Source organism: Bombina bombina, chromosome 3, assembly GCF_027579735.1.
Source record: "Bombina bombina isolate aBomBom1 chromosome 3, aBomBom1.pri, whole genome shotgun sequence".
Taxonomy (NCBI): domain Eukaryota; kingdom Metazoa; phylum Chordata; class Amphibia; order Anura; family Bombinatoridae; genus Bombina; species Bombina bombina.
In genome coordinates this window covers 966,160,820-966,177,188 of record NC_069501.1, presented here as the reverse complement: position 1 = coordinate 966,177,188, position 16,369 = coordinate 966,160,820, and the positions used below count along the sequence as shown (strand labels likewise).

Sequence of the window (16,369 nt, the reverse complement as noted above, 5' to 3'; positions counted from 1 at the left end):
TTGTAGGAGAGTGTGTGTGGTGTGTGTATGTTGTGAGAGTGTGTGTATGTTGTAGGAGAGTGTGTGTGTATATTGTAGGAGAGTGTGTTATGTGTATGTTGTAGGTGTGTGTGTATGTTGTAGGAGAAGTGTGTGTGTGTTGTAGGAGAAGTGTGTGTATGTTGTAGGAGCCTGTGTGTGTCTTACCTTTTACAATGCTTTCAAGTTTTACTTGAATGTACGCACATTTTAAGTCACTTTGCCAAAAAATGTTGTAGTCATGTATATTTCTACAGAAATTTTCAGGCCAAGCATAAAAATAGAGTCGCGAAGGTATGTGGTATCATGTCACTGGGTCTTGCGGGGAAAAAATGAAAGAATTATTTAAAAAAAGAAAAACTTGTGCACTTTGTATCTTTAAAGGAATATTAGAGTCTATATAGAAATGGAACTGCGTAACGCCAACATCTGTATTTAAATTATTCATTTTGATTATTATTATTTGTATTATTATTATTATGTAATTATTTTCTCCAACATAGGTGTGTCCGGTCCACGGCGTCATCCTTACTTGTGGGATATTCTCTTCCCCAACAGGAAATGGCAAAGAGCCCAGCAAAGCTGGTCACATGATCCCTCCTAGGCTCCGCCTACCCCAGTCATTCTCTTTGCCGTTGTACAGGCAACATCTCCACGGAGATGGCTTAGAGTTTTTTAGTGTTTAACTGTAGTTTTTATTATTCAATCAAGAGTTTGTTATTTTAAAATAGTGCTGGTATGTACTATTTACTCAGAAACAGAAAAGAGATGAAGATTTCTGTTTGTATGAGGAAAATGATTTTAGCAACCGTCACTAAAATCCATGGCTGTTCCACACAGGACTGTTGAGAGCAATTAACTTCAGTTGGGGGAACAGTGAGCAGTCTCTTGCTGCTTGAGGTATGACACATTCTAACAAGACGATGTAATGCTGGAAGCTGTCATTTTCCCTATGGGATCCGGTAAGCCATGTTTATTACGATCGTAAATAAGGGCTTCATAAGGGCTTATTAAGACTGTAGACTTTTTCTGGGCTAAATCGATTCATTATTAACACATATTTAGCCTTGAGGAATCATTTTATTTGGGTATTTTGATATAATAATATCGGCAGGCACTGTTTTAGACACCTTATTCTTTAGGGGCTTTCCCAAAGCATAGGCAGAGCCTCATTTTCGCGCCGGTGTTGCGCACTTGTTTTTGAGAGGCATGGCATGCAGTCGCATGTGAGAGGAGCTCTGATACTTAGAAAAGACTTTCTGAAGGCGTCATTTGGTATCGTATTCCCCTTTGGGCTTGGTTGGGTCTCAGCAAAGCAGATACCAGGGACTGTAAAGGGGTTAAAGTTCAAAACGGCTCCGGTTCCGTTATTTTAAGGGTTAAAGCTTCCAAATTTGGTGTGCAATACTTTTAAGGCTTTAAGACACTGTGGTGAAAATTTGGTGAATTTTGAACAATTCCTTCATGTTTTTTCGCAATTGCAGTAATAAAGTGGGTTCAGTTTAAAATTTAAAGTGACAGTAACGGTTTTATTTTAAAACGTTTTTTGTACTTTGTTATCAAGTTTATGCCTGTTTAACATGTCTGAACTACCAGATAGACTATTCATTTAAATAAATGTGATTTATGTGACAATGACAATGATGCCCAAGATGATTCCTCAAGTGAGGGGAGTAAGCATGGTACTGCATCATTCCCTCCTTCGTCTACACGAGTCTTGCCCACTCAGGAGGCCCCTAGTACATCTAGCGCGCCAATTCTCCTTACTATGCAACAATTAACGGCTGTAATGAATAATTCTGTCAAAAACATTTTAGCCAAAATGAACACTTATCAGCGTAAGCGCGACTGCTCTGTTTTAGATACCGAAGAGCATGACGACGCTGATAATAATGTTTCTGAAGGGCCCCTAACCCAGTCTGAGGGGGCCAGGGAGGTTTTGTCTGAGGGAGAAATTACTGATTCAGGGAACATTTCTCAACAAGCTGAACCTGATGTGATTACATTTAAATTTAAGTTGGAACATCTCCGCATTCTGCTTAAGGAGGTATTATCCACTCTGGATGATTGTGACAAGTTGGTCATCCCAGAGAAACTATGTAAAATGGACAAGTTCCTAGAGGTGCCGGGGCTCCCAGAAGCTTTTCCTATACCCAAGCGGGTGGCGGACATTGTTAATAAAGAATGGGAAAGGCCCGGTATTCCTTTCGTCCCTCCCCCCATATTTAAAAAATTGTTTCCTATGGTCGACCCCAGAAAGGACTTATGGCAGACAGTCCCCAAGGTCGAGGGAGCGGTTTCCACTTTAAACAAACGCACCACTATACCCATAGAGGATAGTTGTGCTTTCAAAGATCCTATGGATAAAAAATTAGAAGGTTTGCTTAAAAAGATGTTTGTTCAGCAGGGTTACCTTCTACAACCAATTTCATGCGTTGTCCCTGTCGCTACAGCCGCATGTTTCTGGTTCGATGAGCTGATAAAGGCGGTCGATAGTGATTCTCCTCCTTATGAGGAGATTATGGACAGAATCAATGCTCTCAAATTGGCTAATTCTTTTACCCTAGACGCCACTTTGCAATTGGCTAGGTTAGCGGCTAAGAATTCTGGGTTTGCTATTGTGGCGCGCAGAGCGCTTTGGTTGAAATCTTGGTCGGCTGATGCGTCTTCCAAGAACAAGCTACTTAACATTCCTTTCAAGGGGAAAACGCTGTTTGGCCCTGACTTGAAAGAGATTATCTCTGATATCACTGGGGGTAAGGGCCACGCCCTTCCTCAGGATCGGCCTTTCAAGGCAAAAAATAAACCTAATTTTCGTCCCTTTCGTAGAAACGGACCAGCCCAAAGTGCTACGTCCTCTAAGCAAGAGGGTAATACTTCTCAAGCCAAGCCAGCTTGGAGACCAATGCAAGGCTGGAACAAGGGAAAGCAGGCCAAGAAACCTGCCACTGCTACCAAGACAGCATGAAATGTTGGCCCCCGATCCGGGACCGGATCTGGTGGGGGGCAGACTCTCTCTCTTCGCTCAGGCTTGGGCAAGAGATGTTCTGGATCCTTGGGCGCTAGAAATAGTCTCCCAAGGTTATCTTCTGGAATTCAAGGGACTTCCCCCAAGGGGGAGGTTCCACAGGTCTCAGTTGTCTTCAGACCACATAAAAAGACAGGCATTCTTACATTGTGTAGAAGACCTGTTAAAAATGGGAGTGATTCATCCTGTTCCATTAAGAGAACAAGGGATGGGGTTCTACTCCAATCTGTTCATAGTTCCCAAAAAAGAGGGAACGTTCAGACCAATCTTAGATCTCAAGATCTTAAACAAGTTTCTCATGGTTCCATCGTTCAAGATGGAAACCATTCGAACTATTCTTCCTTCCATCCAGGAAGGTCAATTCATGACCACGGTGGATTTAAAGGATGCGTATCTACATATTCCTATCCACAAGGAACATCATCGGTTCCTAAGGTTCGCATTCCTGGACAAGCATTACCAGTTCGTGGCGCTTCCTTTCGGATTAGCCACTGCTCCAAGGATTTTCTCAAAGGTACTAGGGTCCCTTCTAGCTGTGCTAAGACCAAGGGGCATTGCTGTAGTACCTTACTTGGACGACATTCTGATTCAAGCGGCGTCCCTTCCTCAAGCAAAGGCTCACACGGACATAGTCCTGGCCTTTCTCAGATCTCACGGATGGAAAGTGAACGTGGAAAAGAGTTCTCTATCTCCGTCAACAAGGGTTCCCTTCTTGGGAACAATAATAGACTCCTTAGAAATGAGGATATTTCTGACAGAGGCCAGAAAAACAAAGCTTCTAGACTCTTGTCGGATACTTCATTCCGTTCCTCTTCCTTCCATAGCTCAGTGCATGGAAGTGATCGGGTTGATGGTAGCGGCAATGGACATAGTTCCTTTTGCGCGCATTCATCTAAGACCATTACAACTGTGCATGCTCAGTCAGTGGAATGGGGATTATACAGACTTGTCTCCGAAGATACAAGTAAATCAGAGGACCAGAGACTCATTCCGTTGGTGGCTGTCCCTGGACAACCTGTCACAAGGGATGACATTCCGCAGACCAGAGTGGGTCATTGTCACGACCGACGCCAGTCTGATGGGCTGGGGCGCGGTCTGGGGATCCCTGAAAGCTCAGGGTCTTTGGTCTCGGGAAAAATCTCTTCTACCGATAAATATTCTGGAACTGAGAGCGATATTCAATGCTCTCAAGGCTTGGCCTCAGCTAGCGAGGGCCAAGTTCATACGGTTTCAATCAGACAACATGACAACTGTTGCGTACATCAACCATCAGGGGGGAACAAGGAGTTCCCTAGCGATGGAAGAAGTGACCAAAATCATTCTATGGGCGGAGTCTCACTCCTGCCACCTGTCCGCTATCCACTTCCCAGGAGTGGAAAATTGGGAAGCGGATTTTCTGAGTCGTCGGACATTGCATCTGGGGGAGTGGGAACTCCATCCGGAAATCTTTGCCCAAGTCACTCAGCTGTGGGGCATTCCAGACATGGATCTGATGGCCTCTCGTCAGAACTTCAAAGTTCCTTGCTACGGGTCCAGATCCAGGGATCCCAAGGCGGCTCTAGTGGATGCACTAGTAGCACCTTGGACCTTCAAACTAGCTTATGTGTTCCCGCCGTTTCCTCTCATCCCCAGGCTGGTAGCCAGGATCAATCAGGAGAGGGCGTCGGTGATCTTGATAGCTCCTGCGTGGCCACGCAGGACTTGGTATGCAGATCTGGTAAATATGTCATCGGCTCCACCTTGGAAGCTACCTTTGAGACGAGACCTTCTTGTTCAGGGTCCGTTCGAACATCCGAACCTGGTTTCACTCCAGCTGACTGCTTGGAGATTGAACGCTTGATCTTATCGAAGCGAGGGTTCTCAGATTCTGTTATCGATACTCTTGTTCAGGCCAGAAAGCCTGTAACTAGAAAGATTTACCACAAAATTTGGAAAAAAATATATCTGTTGGTGTGAATCTAAAGGATTCCCTTGGGACAAGGTTAAGATTCCTAAGATTCTATCCTTCCTTCAAGAAGGATTGGAAAAAGGATTATCTGCAAGTTCCCTGAAGGGACAGATTTCTACCTTGTCTGTGTTACTTCACAAAAAACTGGCAGCTGTGCCAGATGTTCAAGCCTTTGTTCAGGCTCTGGTTAGAATTAAGCCTGTTTACAAACCTTTGACTCCTCCTTGGAGTCTCAATTTAGTTCTTTCAGTTCTTCAGGGGGTTCCGTTTGAACCCTTGCATTCCGTTGATATTAAGTTATTATCTTGGAAAGTTTTGTTTTTAGTTGCAATTTCTTCTGCTAGAAGAGTTTCAGAATTATCTGCTCTGCAGTGTTCTCCTCCTTATCTGGTGTTCCATGCAGATAAGGTGGTTTTACGTACTAAACCTGGTTTTCTTCCAAAAGTTGTTTCTAACAAAAACATTAACCAGGAGATTATCGTACCTTCTCTGTGTCCGAAACCAGTTTCAAAGAAGGAACGTTTGTTGCACAATTTGGATGTTGTTCGCGCTCTAAAATTCTATTTAGAAGCTACAAAGGATTTTAGACAAACATCTTCCTTGTTTGTTGTTTATTCCGGTAAAAGGAGAGGTCAAAAAGCAACTTCTACCTCTCTCTCTTTTTGGATTAAAAGCATCATCAGATTGGCTTACGAGACTGCCGGACGGCAGCCTCCCGAAAGAATCACAGCTCATTCCACTAGGGCTGTGGCTTCCACATGGGCCTTCAAGAACGAGGCTTCTGTTGATCAGATATGTAGGGCAGCGACTTGGTCTTCACTGCACACTTTTACCAAATTTTACAAGTTTGATACTTTTGCTTCTTCTGAGGCTATTTTTGGGAGAAAGGTTTTGCAAACCGTGGTGCCTTCCATTTAGGTGACCTGATTTGCTCCCTCCCTTCATCCGTGTCCTAAAGCTTTGGTATTGGTTCCCACAAGTAAGGATGACGCCGTGGACCGGACACACCTATGTTGGAGAAAACAGAATTTATGTTTACCTGATAAATTACTTTCTCCAACGGTGTGTCCGGTCCACGGCCCGCCCTGGTTTTTTTTTTTTAATCAGGTCTGATAATTTATTTTCTTTAACTACAGTCACCACGGTACCATATGGTTTCTCCTATGCAAATATTCCTCCTTAACGTCGGTCGAATGACTGGGGTAGGCGGAGCCTAGGAGGGATCATGTGACCAGCTTTGCTGGGCTCTTTGCCATTTCCTGTTGGGGAAGAGAATATCCCACAAGTAAGGATGACGCCGTGGACCGGACACACCGTTGGAGAAAGTAATTTATCAGGTAAACATAAATTCTGTTTTTTGGTTTAAGTTCGGCGTCTTGTACATGCTCCCAACACCTGTTTCTATTTTTGCTCTTTTGATTTCAGAATGGATAAGCAACTATTTCATTTAGTTGTCTAAATTAGTTTTGTTAAGCTAATGCAGCCTTTTATGTCTCTTAAAAAAACCAGCAAAATATTTTCTTAAGAAGCGTGTGTTTTAGTCAGTTCAAAGAAGGCTCAAATTCTGCATTTTGAAAACCTTGCTACTCAAATATGATCCTTAAATTAGAAATGCAATTTCTTCTTCCGCCAGGCAACAGCTGTATAAAGTCTAGAGTTCTTGCTCTCTCAAATGCTGTTCCCTTCTGGCACACTCTTGTAACTTCTGTTAACATGGTGTCCTGGGAATACAGGTCATTGGCAGGAACTGTAAAAGGTCAGCAGTTAGGGACTAATATATAAGAAACCTAATTAAGGGACGATTATCAAAACTTTGCCATGTCAGATGTGAGAAGTCACACTGACACCTGTAGGTGTTTCCAGCAGAGAGATTTCTTAAAAAAAAAAAGAAAGGGGGGGGGGGGCTAGATTACTCTGTTTTTATTGTATAGTATCTTACAATTGCCTCTTATTTTCCTATACATGTTTTTTTTTTCTATTAAGCTAATAAGTATTTTGTGTATGTTGACAATTTGTTTGCAAGGAAAAAAACAGTGAAAGCAGCAGGGGGGCGGGGGGAGGAAATGTTTAACGAATACTCCAGACCTGGAGGAGAAATTTCAGCTTCTCTCATGGAATGTTTCTGTTCAGCCCACTACTAGAGGTGGAGAAACATATTTGACGAAACATATTTGACGATAAGGAAAATAAATACACTTATTCTATTAAACATATAAATGTCACAGTGAACACTTCTGCACCTTTCAAGATGTTGTGTATGCAGTGTTTATGGATAAAATCCATTTTAATTATAAATTGTAGATGATCAAAATGTGCAACGTTTTCTGTAATTGATATTTGTATAATACTTTCTATTTTAGGTGTGAACATTTCCGTTCATTCCTACATGAAAATGAAGAAGAAACGATAGAAATGAATCAGTTCTCCTACCCAGTGTATCGAGCCTTCTTGGAATATCTATACACTGATAACATCAGTATTTCCCCTGAGGATGCAATTGGTAAATATAAATAAAACCGTAACGTGTCATAGTTTGATTCTCTGCACCAAGTTTTTATACTTAGTCTAGCTGTAAAACTTACCATTTTACAAACCAATACAAGACAACCATTATACAGATAAAATGCTATGTTTTTTTCCATTGATAAAAATACTGATATTAAATATATATATATATTCAGATGTTTCAAATGTATATTTCCAAACATCTTTTTTTTTTCAATATAGATCCGAGAATTTCAATTCAGTATTAAACATATTGGCCTCTAGTTATCAAGCCGTCAACCTCAAATACGCTGGAATTCGGCAGCGTATTTGTGGCGTGGCTGATTCGCCTAAGTTATCAAGCCCTACACACCGGCAAAAGTAGAATATAGTGACGTAAGCTTCGATCCGCCGGACTCAGTCCAACACAGATCGATTCTTATGTCACTCCAGATGTTCCGAATGCAAGTTCGGCACAATCTGACTACTTTTGGGAGTTATCAAAAAACTAGCAGGTACACTCTGCACTTTTCCGGCCCAGCGTACCTGGTTTTCAATCCGCCGCCCTGGAGGTGGCGGATCCCATAGGAATCAATGGGAGTCTGACCACAGCGAAAGTTCATGTTCGCTGCTGCCCGACATCCCATTGATTCCTATGGGAAGTGTGTACACGTAACACCCTAACATGTACCCTGAGTCTAAACACCCCTAATCTGCCCCCCTACACCACCGTCACCTATATTAAACATGCTAACCCCTAAACCGCCGCTCCCGGACCTTGCCGCAACTATAATAAATATGTTAACCCTAACCGCCGCTCCCGGACCCCGCCGCCACCTACATAATACTTATTAACCCCTCTACTGCCCCCACCTATAATAAATTTATTAACCCCTATCCTGCGGATCCCGGACCCCGCCGCAACTAAATAAATTGTTTAACCACTAAACCGCCGCTCCCGGACCCCGCCGCCACCTATATTAAACTTATTAACCCCTAATCTGCCCCCCATACACCGTTGCCACCTATAATAAATTTGTCAACCCCTATCCTGCCCCCCCTACACCGCCGCAACCTATAATAAAATTATTAACCCCTAAACCTAAGTCTAACACTAACCCTTACACCCCCCTATCTTAAATATTAATTAAATAAATCTAAATAAATATTACTCTTATTAAATTAATTATTCCTATTTAAAACTAAATACTTACCTATAAAATAAACCCTAATCTAGCTACAATCTTACTAATAATTATATTGTAGCTATTTTAGGATTTATTTTTATTTTACAGGCAAATTTAAATTTATTTTAACTAGGTACAATAGCTAGTTATTAACTATTTAATAGCTACCTAGATAAAATAAAGTCAAATTTACCTGTAAAATAAAAACTAACCTAAGTTTCAATCACACCTAACACTACACTATCATTAAATAAATTATTCCTATTTAAAACTAAATACTTACCTGTAAAATAAACCCTAAGATAGCCACAATGTAATTAATAATTACATTGTAGCTATCTTAGGATTTATATTTATTTTACAGGTAACTTTGTATTTATTTTAACTAGGTACAATAGTTATTAAATAGTTATTAACTATTTAATAACAACCTAGCTAAAAGAAATACAAAATTACCTGTAAAATAAATCCTGACCTAAGTTACAATTAAACCTAACACTACACTATCATAAAATCAATTAAATTAATTAACTACAAATACCTACAATTAAATACAATTAAATATCTAAAGTACAAAAAATAAAAAAATATTACAAGATTTTTAAGCTAATTACACCTAATCTAAGCCCCCTAATAAAATAACAAAGCCCCCCAAAATAAAAAAATGCCCTACCCTATTCTAAATTACAAAAGTTAACAGCTCTATTACCAGGCCTTTTGCGGGGCATGCCCCAAAGTATTCAGCTCTTTTTCATGTTAAAAAAAATACACCCCCCCAACATTAAAACCCACCCAAAACCCACCCAGCCGACCACCGATGGAACAGAAGAGGACATCCGCAGCGGCCGAAGTCATCATCCAAGGAGCGCTGAAGAGGTCTTCCATCCGATAGTCTTCATCCATGCGGCGTCTTCAATCTTCATCCATCCGGAGCGGAGCCTTCTTCAAACGAGCAGACGCGGAGCCATCCTCTTCCAACGACGCCTACCCGACGAATGGATATTCCTTTTAGTGACCATCCAAGATGGCGTCCCTCGAATTCCGATTGGCTGATAGGATTCTATCAGCCAATCGGAATTAAGGTAGGAAAAATCTGATTGGCTGATGCAATCAGCCAATCAAATTCAAGTTCAATCCGATTGGCTGATCCAATCAGATTGAGCTTGCATTCTATTGGCTGTTCCGATCAGCCAATAGAATGCAAGCTCAATCTGATTGGCTGATTGCATCAGCAAATCAGATTTTTCCTACCTTAATTCCGATTGGCTGATAGAGTCCTATCAGCCAATTGGAATTTGAGGGACGCCATCTTGGATGACGTTACTTAAAGAAATATCCATTCGTCGGGTAGGCGTCGTTGGAAGAGGATGGCTCCGTGTCGGCTCGTTTGAAGAAGGCTCCGCTCCGGATGGATGAAGATTGAAGACGCCGCATGGATGAAGACTTCTATCGGAAGGAAGACCTCTTCAGCGCCCCTTGGATGATGACTTCGGCCGCTGTGGATGTCCTCTTCTGTTCCATCGGTGGTCGGCTGGCTGAAGACGACTCAAGGTAGGGAGATCTTCAGGGGGTTAGTGTTAGGTTTTTTTAAGGGAGTTTGGGTGGGTTAGAGTAGGGGTATGTGGGTGGTGGGTTTTAATGTTGGGGGGGTGTATTTTTTTAACATGCAAAAGAGCTGAATACTTTGGGGCATGCCCCGCAAAAGGCCCTTTTAAAGGCTGGTAATAGAGCTGTTAACTTTTGTAATTTAGAATACGGTAGGGCATTTTTTTATTTTTGGGGGCTTTGTTATTTTATTAGGGGGCTTAGATTAGGTGTAATTAGCTTAAAAATCTTTTAATATTTTTTTATTTTTTGTAACTTAGTTTTTTTTATTTTTTGTACTTTAGTTAGTGTATTTAATTGTAGCTACTTGTAGTTAATTAATTTAATTTATTTAATGATAGTGTAGTGTTAGGTTTAATTGTAACTTAGGTTAGGATTTATTTCACAGCTAATTTTGTATTTCTTTTAGCTAGGTAGTTATTATATAGTTGACTATTTAATAGCTATTGTACCTAGTTAAAATAAATACAAAGTTACCTGTAAAATAAATATAAATCCTAAGATAGCTACAATGTAATTATTAAAGGATTACTTTCTGTTATAATTTTTAAGCTAAACAACTAACATATTAAAGTTAATAAACATTAATTAAAACCTACTGACCTATATTTTCTCCAAAACGAAGTTTCATAACGTTCTAAAAGCTATATCTTTTATTCGCCGATGTCACGTTATCCTGCCCACTATTGTCAGCACTGCATGTTCAAAATACTTAAACCAATAACTTTGTGTTTAAAGCGCCATTTTGAAACCTAGGTATTGTAAGCGGATTGGTACAGAGCAAAGGATACCCACGGAGTGGGTTTGGAAAACAATTAAATTTGCAGACAAGATTTCTGATATACGGTAGAGATATGTTAATGAAATGCTATTGATAAAAAGCGTATTTGGGGTAGTTAGTTAGTAATAGGCATAGAAAATATTTACTTACAGTGGCCCTTTAATTACATTGTAGCTATCGTAGGGTTTATTTTACAGGTAAGTATTTAGTTTTAAATAGGAATAATTTATTTAATGATAGTGTAGTGTTAGGTGTAATTGAAACTTAGGTTAGTTTTTATTTTACAGGTAAATTTGACTTTATTTTATCTAGGTAGCTATTAAATAGTTAATAACTATTTAATAGCTATTGTACCTAGTTAAAATAAATTTAAATTTGCCTGTAAAATAAAAATAAATCCTAAAATAGCTACAATATAATTATTAGTAATATTGTAGCTATATTAGGGTTTATTTTATAGGTAAGTATTTAGTTTCAAATAGGAATAATTAATTTAATAAGAGTTATATTTTTTTAGATTTATTTAATTAATATTTAAGATAGGGGGTGTTTGGGTTAGTGTTAGACTTAGGTTTAGGGGTTAATAATTTTATTATAGGTTGCGGCAGTGTAGGGGGGGCAGGATAGGGGTTTATAAATTTATTATAGGTGGCAACGGTGTAGGGGGGGCAGATTAGGGGTTAATAAGTTTAATATAGGTGGCGGCGGGGTCCGGGAGCGGCGGTTTAGGGTTTAAACAATTTATTTAGTTGCGGCGGGGTCCAGGATCCGCAGGATAGGGGTTAATAAATTTTATTATAGGTGGAGGCGGTATAGGGGGGGGGCAGGATAGGGGTTAATAGGTATTATGTAGGTGGCGGCGGGGTCCGGGAGCGGCGGTTTAGGGGTTAATACATTTAGTATTGTTGCGGCGGGGTCTAGGAGCGGCGGTTTAGGGGTTAATAACTTTATTTAGTTGCGGGGGGGCTCCGGGGGCGGCGGTATAGGGGGTAGAACAGTATAGTATAGTGTGGGTGCTTAGTGACAGCTTATCAATAAAGCTGGGAAAAAGCTGAAGAGCAGCGAGATCGGATGAGTGATAACTATCACAGTCCGCTGCTTATCGCCCCGTACTTGGTGCGCAGATTTTTGGCAGCTTTTTTTTATAACTTTGGCGAGCGTATTCAGGTCCGCGGCGACGATGTGAGGCGAGCTTAGGCGGGCGTATTGGGGCCGGCGAAGGCAGGTAAGTAGACGGCATGATAACTAGAGGCCATTGTATCAGAAAATTGTAGACACAAATCAGTCCTTTTTAATGTTATATGAATCATTTATGAATTATTTGAACAGAACCTTAATGTTTTAGAGGCCTAAATCATTGTCATTGATTCAAAACAGCTTGTTTTATTTCATTGGTGTGTTTCTTTTATAAAAGTGGTGAGAGTCAACAATCCTTTACTCCTTGGAATTATACTCCTGGCCACTAGGGGGAGACAAAGATCCCCAAACTCCCAGAGCCTTTAAAACCCCTCTCACCTTACTAGAAACTAGTCTTGTCTTTGGGCAAGAGGGGCAAGGTGAAGAAGGAAGGTGCTCCTGGTGTTGGTGAGAGGGGTTCTAAGACTGATTTTGAGGCCAAGTTTCTCCTCAGAGAGCTACAGTCTGCACAGAAGGATGTTGTTGGAGTATGGGTAGTGGCACAAGAACACCCTATGGGAGTTTGTCGCAAGCCTGCCACAGGTGTTGCAGGGATCAGTCCTTAGCCTCCTCCTGTTGGTTCATCATTATACGGCCTGTTGTTGAGTAAGCACACATCCAATGGATTATTAACGTTCCTAAAGCCTGCCTTAGCCTCTGGTGAGGGGGTAAGTTTTCATTGCTTCCTAGAGCTGCTTTATTTGGGTTACATTTAATGTTATGTTTAAATCATTATCTGTATTTTGATATTTTTTTCACTGCCTGCCTGTTAAATCTACGCTTGATTCTGACATCTACCAATATGATTGAAACAGATCGATACCTTGTGCACATGTGACCGCTACGACTGAGGCGCCAACAACACGGAGGCTAAAACGGCCACAAAGGTTTTCTCTGCTTTCCCGTGTTTGTAATCACTCTGAAAGCCAGTTACTGTGTACTGTTCCCCTAAGTAGTTACTATTGTGCTTTCTAAACACTTGATGCTTGAAATAGCACGACTTATTCGGGACTTTGTTGCAATATTATGTGGAAGTCACATTGTTTATAAATCTCAGTGGTGGCAATTTTCTCTCCTATTTTTAAGCTATTTTTAAGCTATACTTTTAAGCTATGGTTTTATATTGTTTCTAATATCGGAGACGTCCGATTTCTATGCAATTTATTGTTCTATTATTAATAATTAAATTTTTATTTCTACTGCAAAAGAGTTTGTGATTTTGGATATTAGGTTTGCACACATATATTTTATATTCACCCCTTAGTTACACTTTGAAGCTACCTTTAGCCTTGTGCGCTCCTAATTATACATTTTGGCTCTTATTATATTTCTATCCTAGATGTGGGAGATTTTTTTAGGAGTTTTGTAACACGCTCTGTGCACACTCCTCCCAAATTGTTATATGTTTAATCTACTATTCATTATGGAGCAAATTGATTATTTCTCTCCTTTACTGTTTATATTTGTACCTCGGAAGCTAGATCCTCTGAACACTTTCCTACTAATATTTAGTGTATCTTTTGCAAGCTGGTTGATATAATCCCCCCTGCTCAGCTTTGTAAATCATGTACGGATCATCTTATGCATTCTGATTTTGCTCCATGATTTAAAGATTTTATATGCTCTACTATATTTGAGATGTTGGCAGCCATGCCCCCTCCAAGTAAGCATAAGAAGGTGGTCTCTGATAATCGCTTAATCTAGCTTTTCTTATTTAGGTAAGTCTCTAATTCTGTTAAGATGAACATTCAAGGTTCTGCTTCTATTGATTTATCATCTAAGGGTGAAGTTTTTTCAGATAATCATGAGTTAGTCTCTTATCTGAATCTTCCTCTTTTTTATTGTTTTAACTTGAACTATTTCATTCTCTTTTAAGAGAAGTGTTATGTACTTTAGTTTTTCAGGATTCTAAGTTTTCTAAGCATGTCTGTTAAGCAACTGAATTTGATTTTTAATCCCTATGTTAAATCTCCAGATGTATTTCCAGTTCCTAATGCTATTTTATCCCTGAGATAATTTCTAAAGAGTGGTCCAAGCCTGGTATCCCTTTTTAATCCAGCTCAGAGATTTAATAGGATATTTCCTTTGCCTGCTTCTAATTTAGAGATTTGGGAAACTATTCCTAAAGTGGATGGGGCTATTTCTACTTTAACTAAACTGAATTGGAAAAGGTTTAAACAGTCAAGAAGTATGTTTCCACAACCTAAGGCTGCATGAAGGTGCAGACCCTGATCTAGATCGTCTGGTAGGGGGCAGACTATACATTTATTTAGGGGGCTTGGTTTAATTCTGTTCAAGATCCATGGGTTCTGAACATTATTTCCCAAGGATACAGAATAGGTTTCAGATCAAGGCCTTCCAAAGAAGGTTTCTTCTGTCTTATGCTTTCAGTCAATTTCAAATCTAAAATCTATGGAAATAATAGTTCCCGTGTTAGATTTGGAACAGGGTCATGGATTTTATTCCAACCTCTTTACTGTTCCCAAGAAATAAGGAACTTACAGACCTGTTCTGGACTTGAAATATTTAAACAAGTTTCTCAGGGTTCCTACTTTCAAGATGGAGACCGTTTGGACGATTCTTCCTCTTGTCCAAATAGGACAGTTCATGTCCTATGTAGATTTGAAGGATGCTTATTTTTATATCCCTATTTACTGGGATTATCATCAGTTTTAAGATTTGCATTCATTGACAAGCTTTTTCAGTTTGTTGCTCTACTGTTTGGTCTGGCTACCGCTCTCAGAATTTTTACGAAGGTTCTGGGGTCTCAGAGCTCAGGGTTTTCCTTACCTTGATGATATCTTGGTACAGGCTCTTTCTTTACATTTAGTGATCCAAAAGAATTCACAGCAACAGAGGTAGTTATACCTTTTTATTGTTCTCTCATAAAAGATGCAATGTTTTGTCCCTTCTGGCCTTAATCATGCATAAGGGCCGAAATGTCACATCTTTTATGAGAAAACAATAAAGTTATAACATTTTAAAGATTGCCTATGGTGCTGTGGATTCTTTTGGATCATTGTATGGATTTGGGGTAAACGGTATCCCCTTGCCATGTGCACATGTACAAAAAACTGAAGTATATTTTCATATAGTGCTGAGCTCATTTGTATATTCTGGATCTTTACTTTTAGCAGTATCTCATACCAACAGATTTTTGTTGTTCTCTTCTAGAGCATGGTTGGAAAGTAAATTTTCCAAAAAGCTCTCTCTCCCCTCCTTCCAGGATTACTTTTCTGGGCTTGATAATCGATTCAGTCTTCATGAGACTTTACTTGACAGAGCAGAGAATGCTGAAGTTATTCTCAACTTGTGTAATCTTGGTGCAATTCCTTCTTTCTGTTGAGCTTTGAATGCTTTGTCTGTGGTGCAGGGATCTTAATCAGTTGGCTCAAAAGATTCTTTTGAATGCCAATACAAGACCATCCTTTTCTTGGTGGATCAATCATCGGTTTGGTGTGCTGGGGCATCTTTTGTCCATCCAAATTGGACCGTAATCTTGACAGATGCTAGTCTCTCTGATTGGTGTGTAGTCTGGGGGTTTTCAGAGAGCACAGGGAGTTTGGTTACTTCGGTAGGCAAAGTTGCCTATAAATGTGCTGTAAGTCCGTGCAAGGCCCTTTAGTTTTGTCCTCTCCTGAAATTAGACTTTTCTGAGTTTCCAGTCAGACAATGTAACAGCAGTGGCTTACATCAATCATCAGGGTGGGACTCGCAGTTCCCTGCATTAAGGGAGGTTTCTTGAATTCTGACTTTAGCAGAGAGCTATTCCTGTAGAATTTCTGCAGCTCATACTCCAGGGGTGTGCAATTGGGAAGCAGACTTTCTCAGTCGTTTGAAAAATGTATTGTGGACTCTCACCACCATGAAAAAAATTATTTATAATGTAAGCATTATATATATATTTGCATTAAGATTAGCTGGTGTACCCTTTTGGCAGCTAAGTCAGTTATGTCTTTTGGTGGAGAGCATGCAATTTGTTTGGTATATCAGGCAATCCAAGTCAAAATTAGACTTTCGTGATTAATGCATGCGATTTTAAACAACTTTGCAAATTATTTCTATGATCTAATTTGCTATTTTCTATTAGTATCCTTTTGTTGAAAAGCATATATAGGCAGGATCAGGAGCAGAAATGCACT

General features: G+C 40.0%; 1 protein-coding gene across 4 annotated transcripts in view; it reads left to right on the top strand.

The window, feature by feature from the left end:
* Positions 1-16,369, top strand: part of RCBTB2 (RCC1 and BTB domain containing protein 2) — a 193,244-nt gene that overhangs the window by 140,242 nt on the left and 36,633 nt on the right. For all 4 annotated transcript variants that reach the window (XM_053708022.1, XM_053708025.1, XM_053708023.1 and 1 more), the window contains exon 11: positions 7,355-7,494. In XM_053708022.1, coding sequence (XP_053563997.1) covers positions 7,355-7,494 — 140 coding nt within the window. The remainder of the gene's footprint in view (positions 1-7,354; positions 7,495-16,369) is intronic.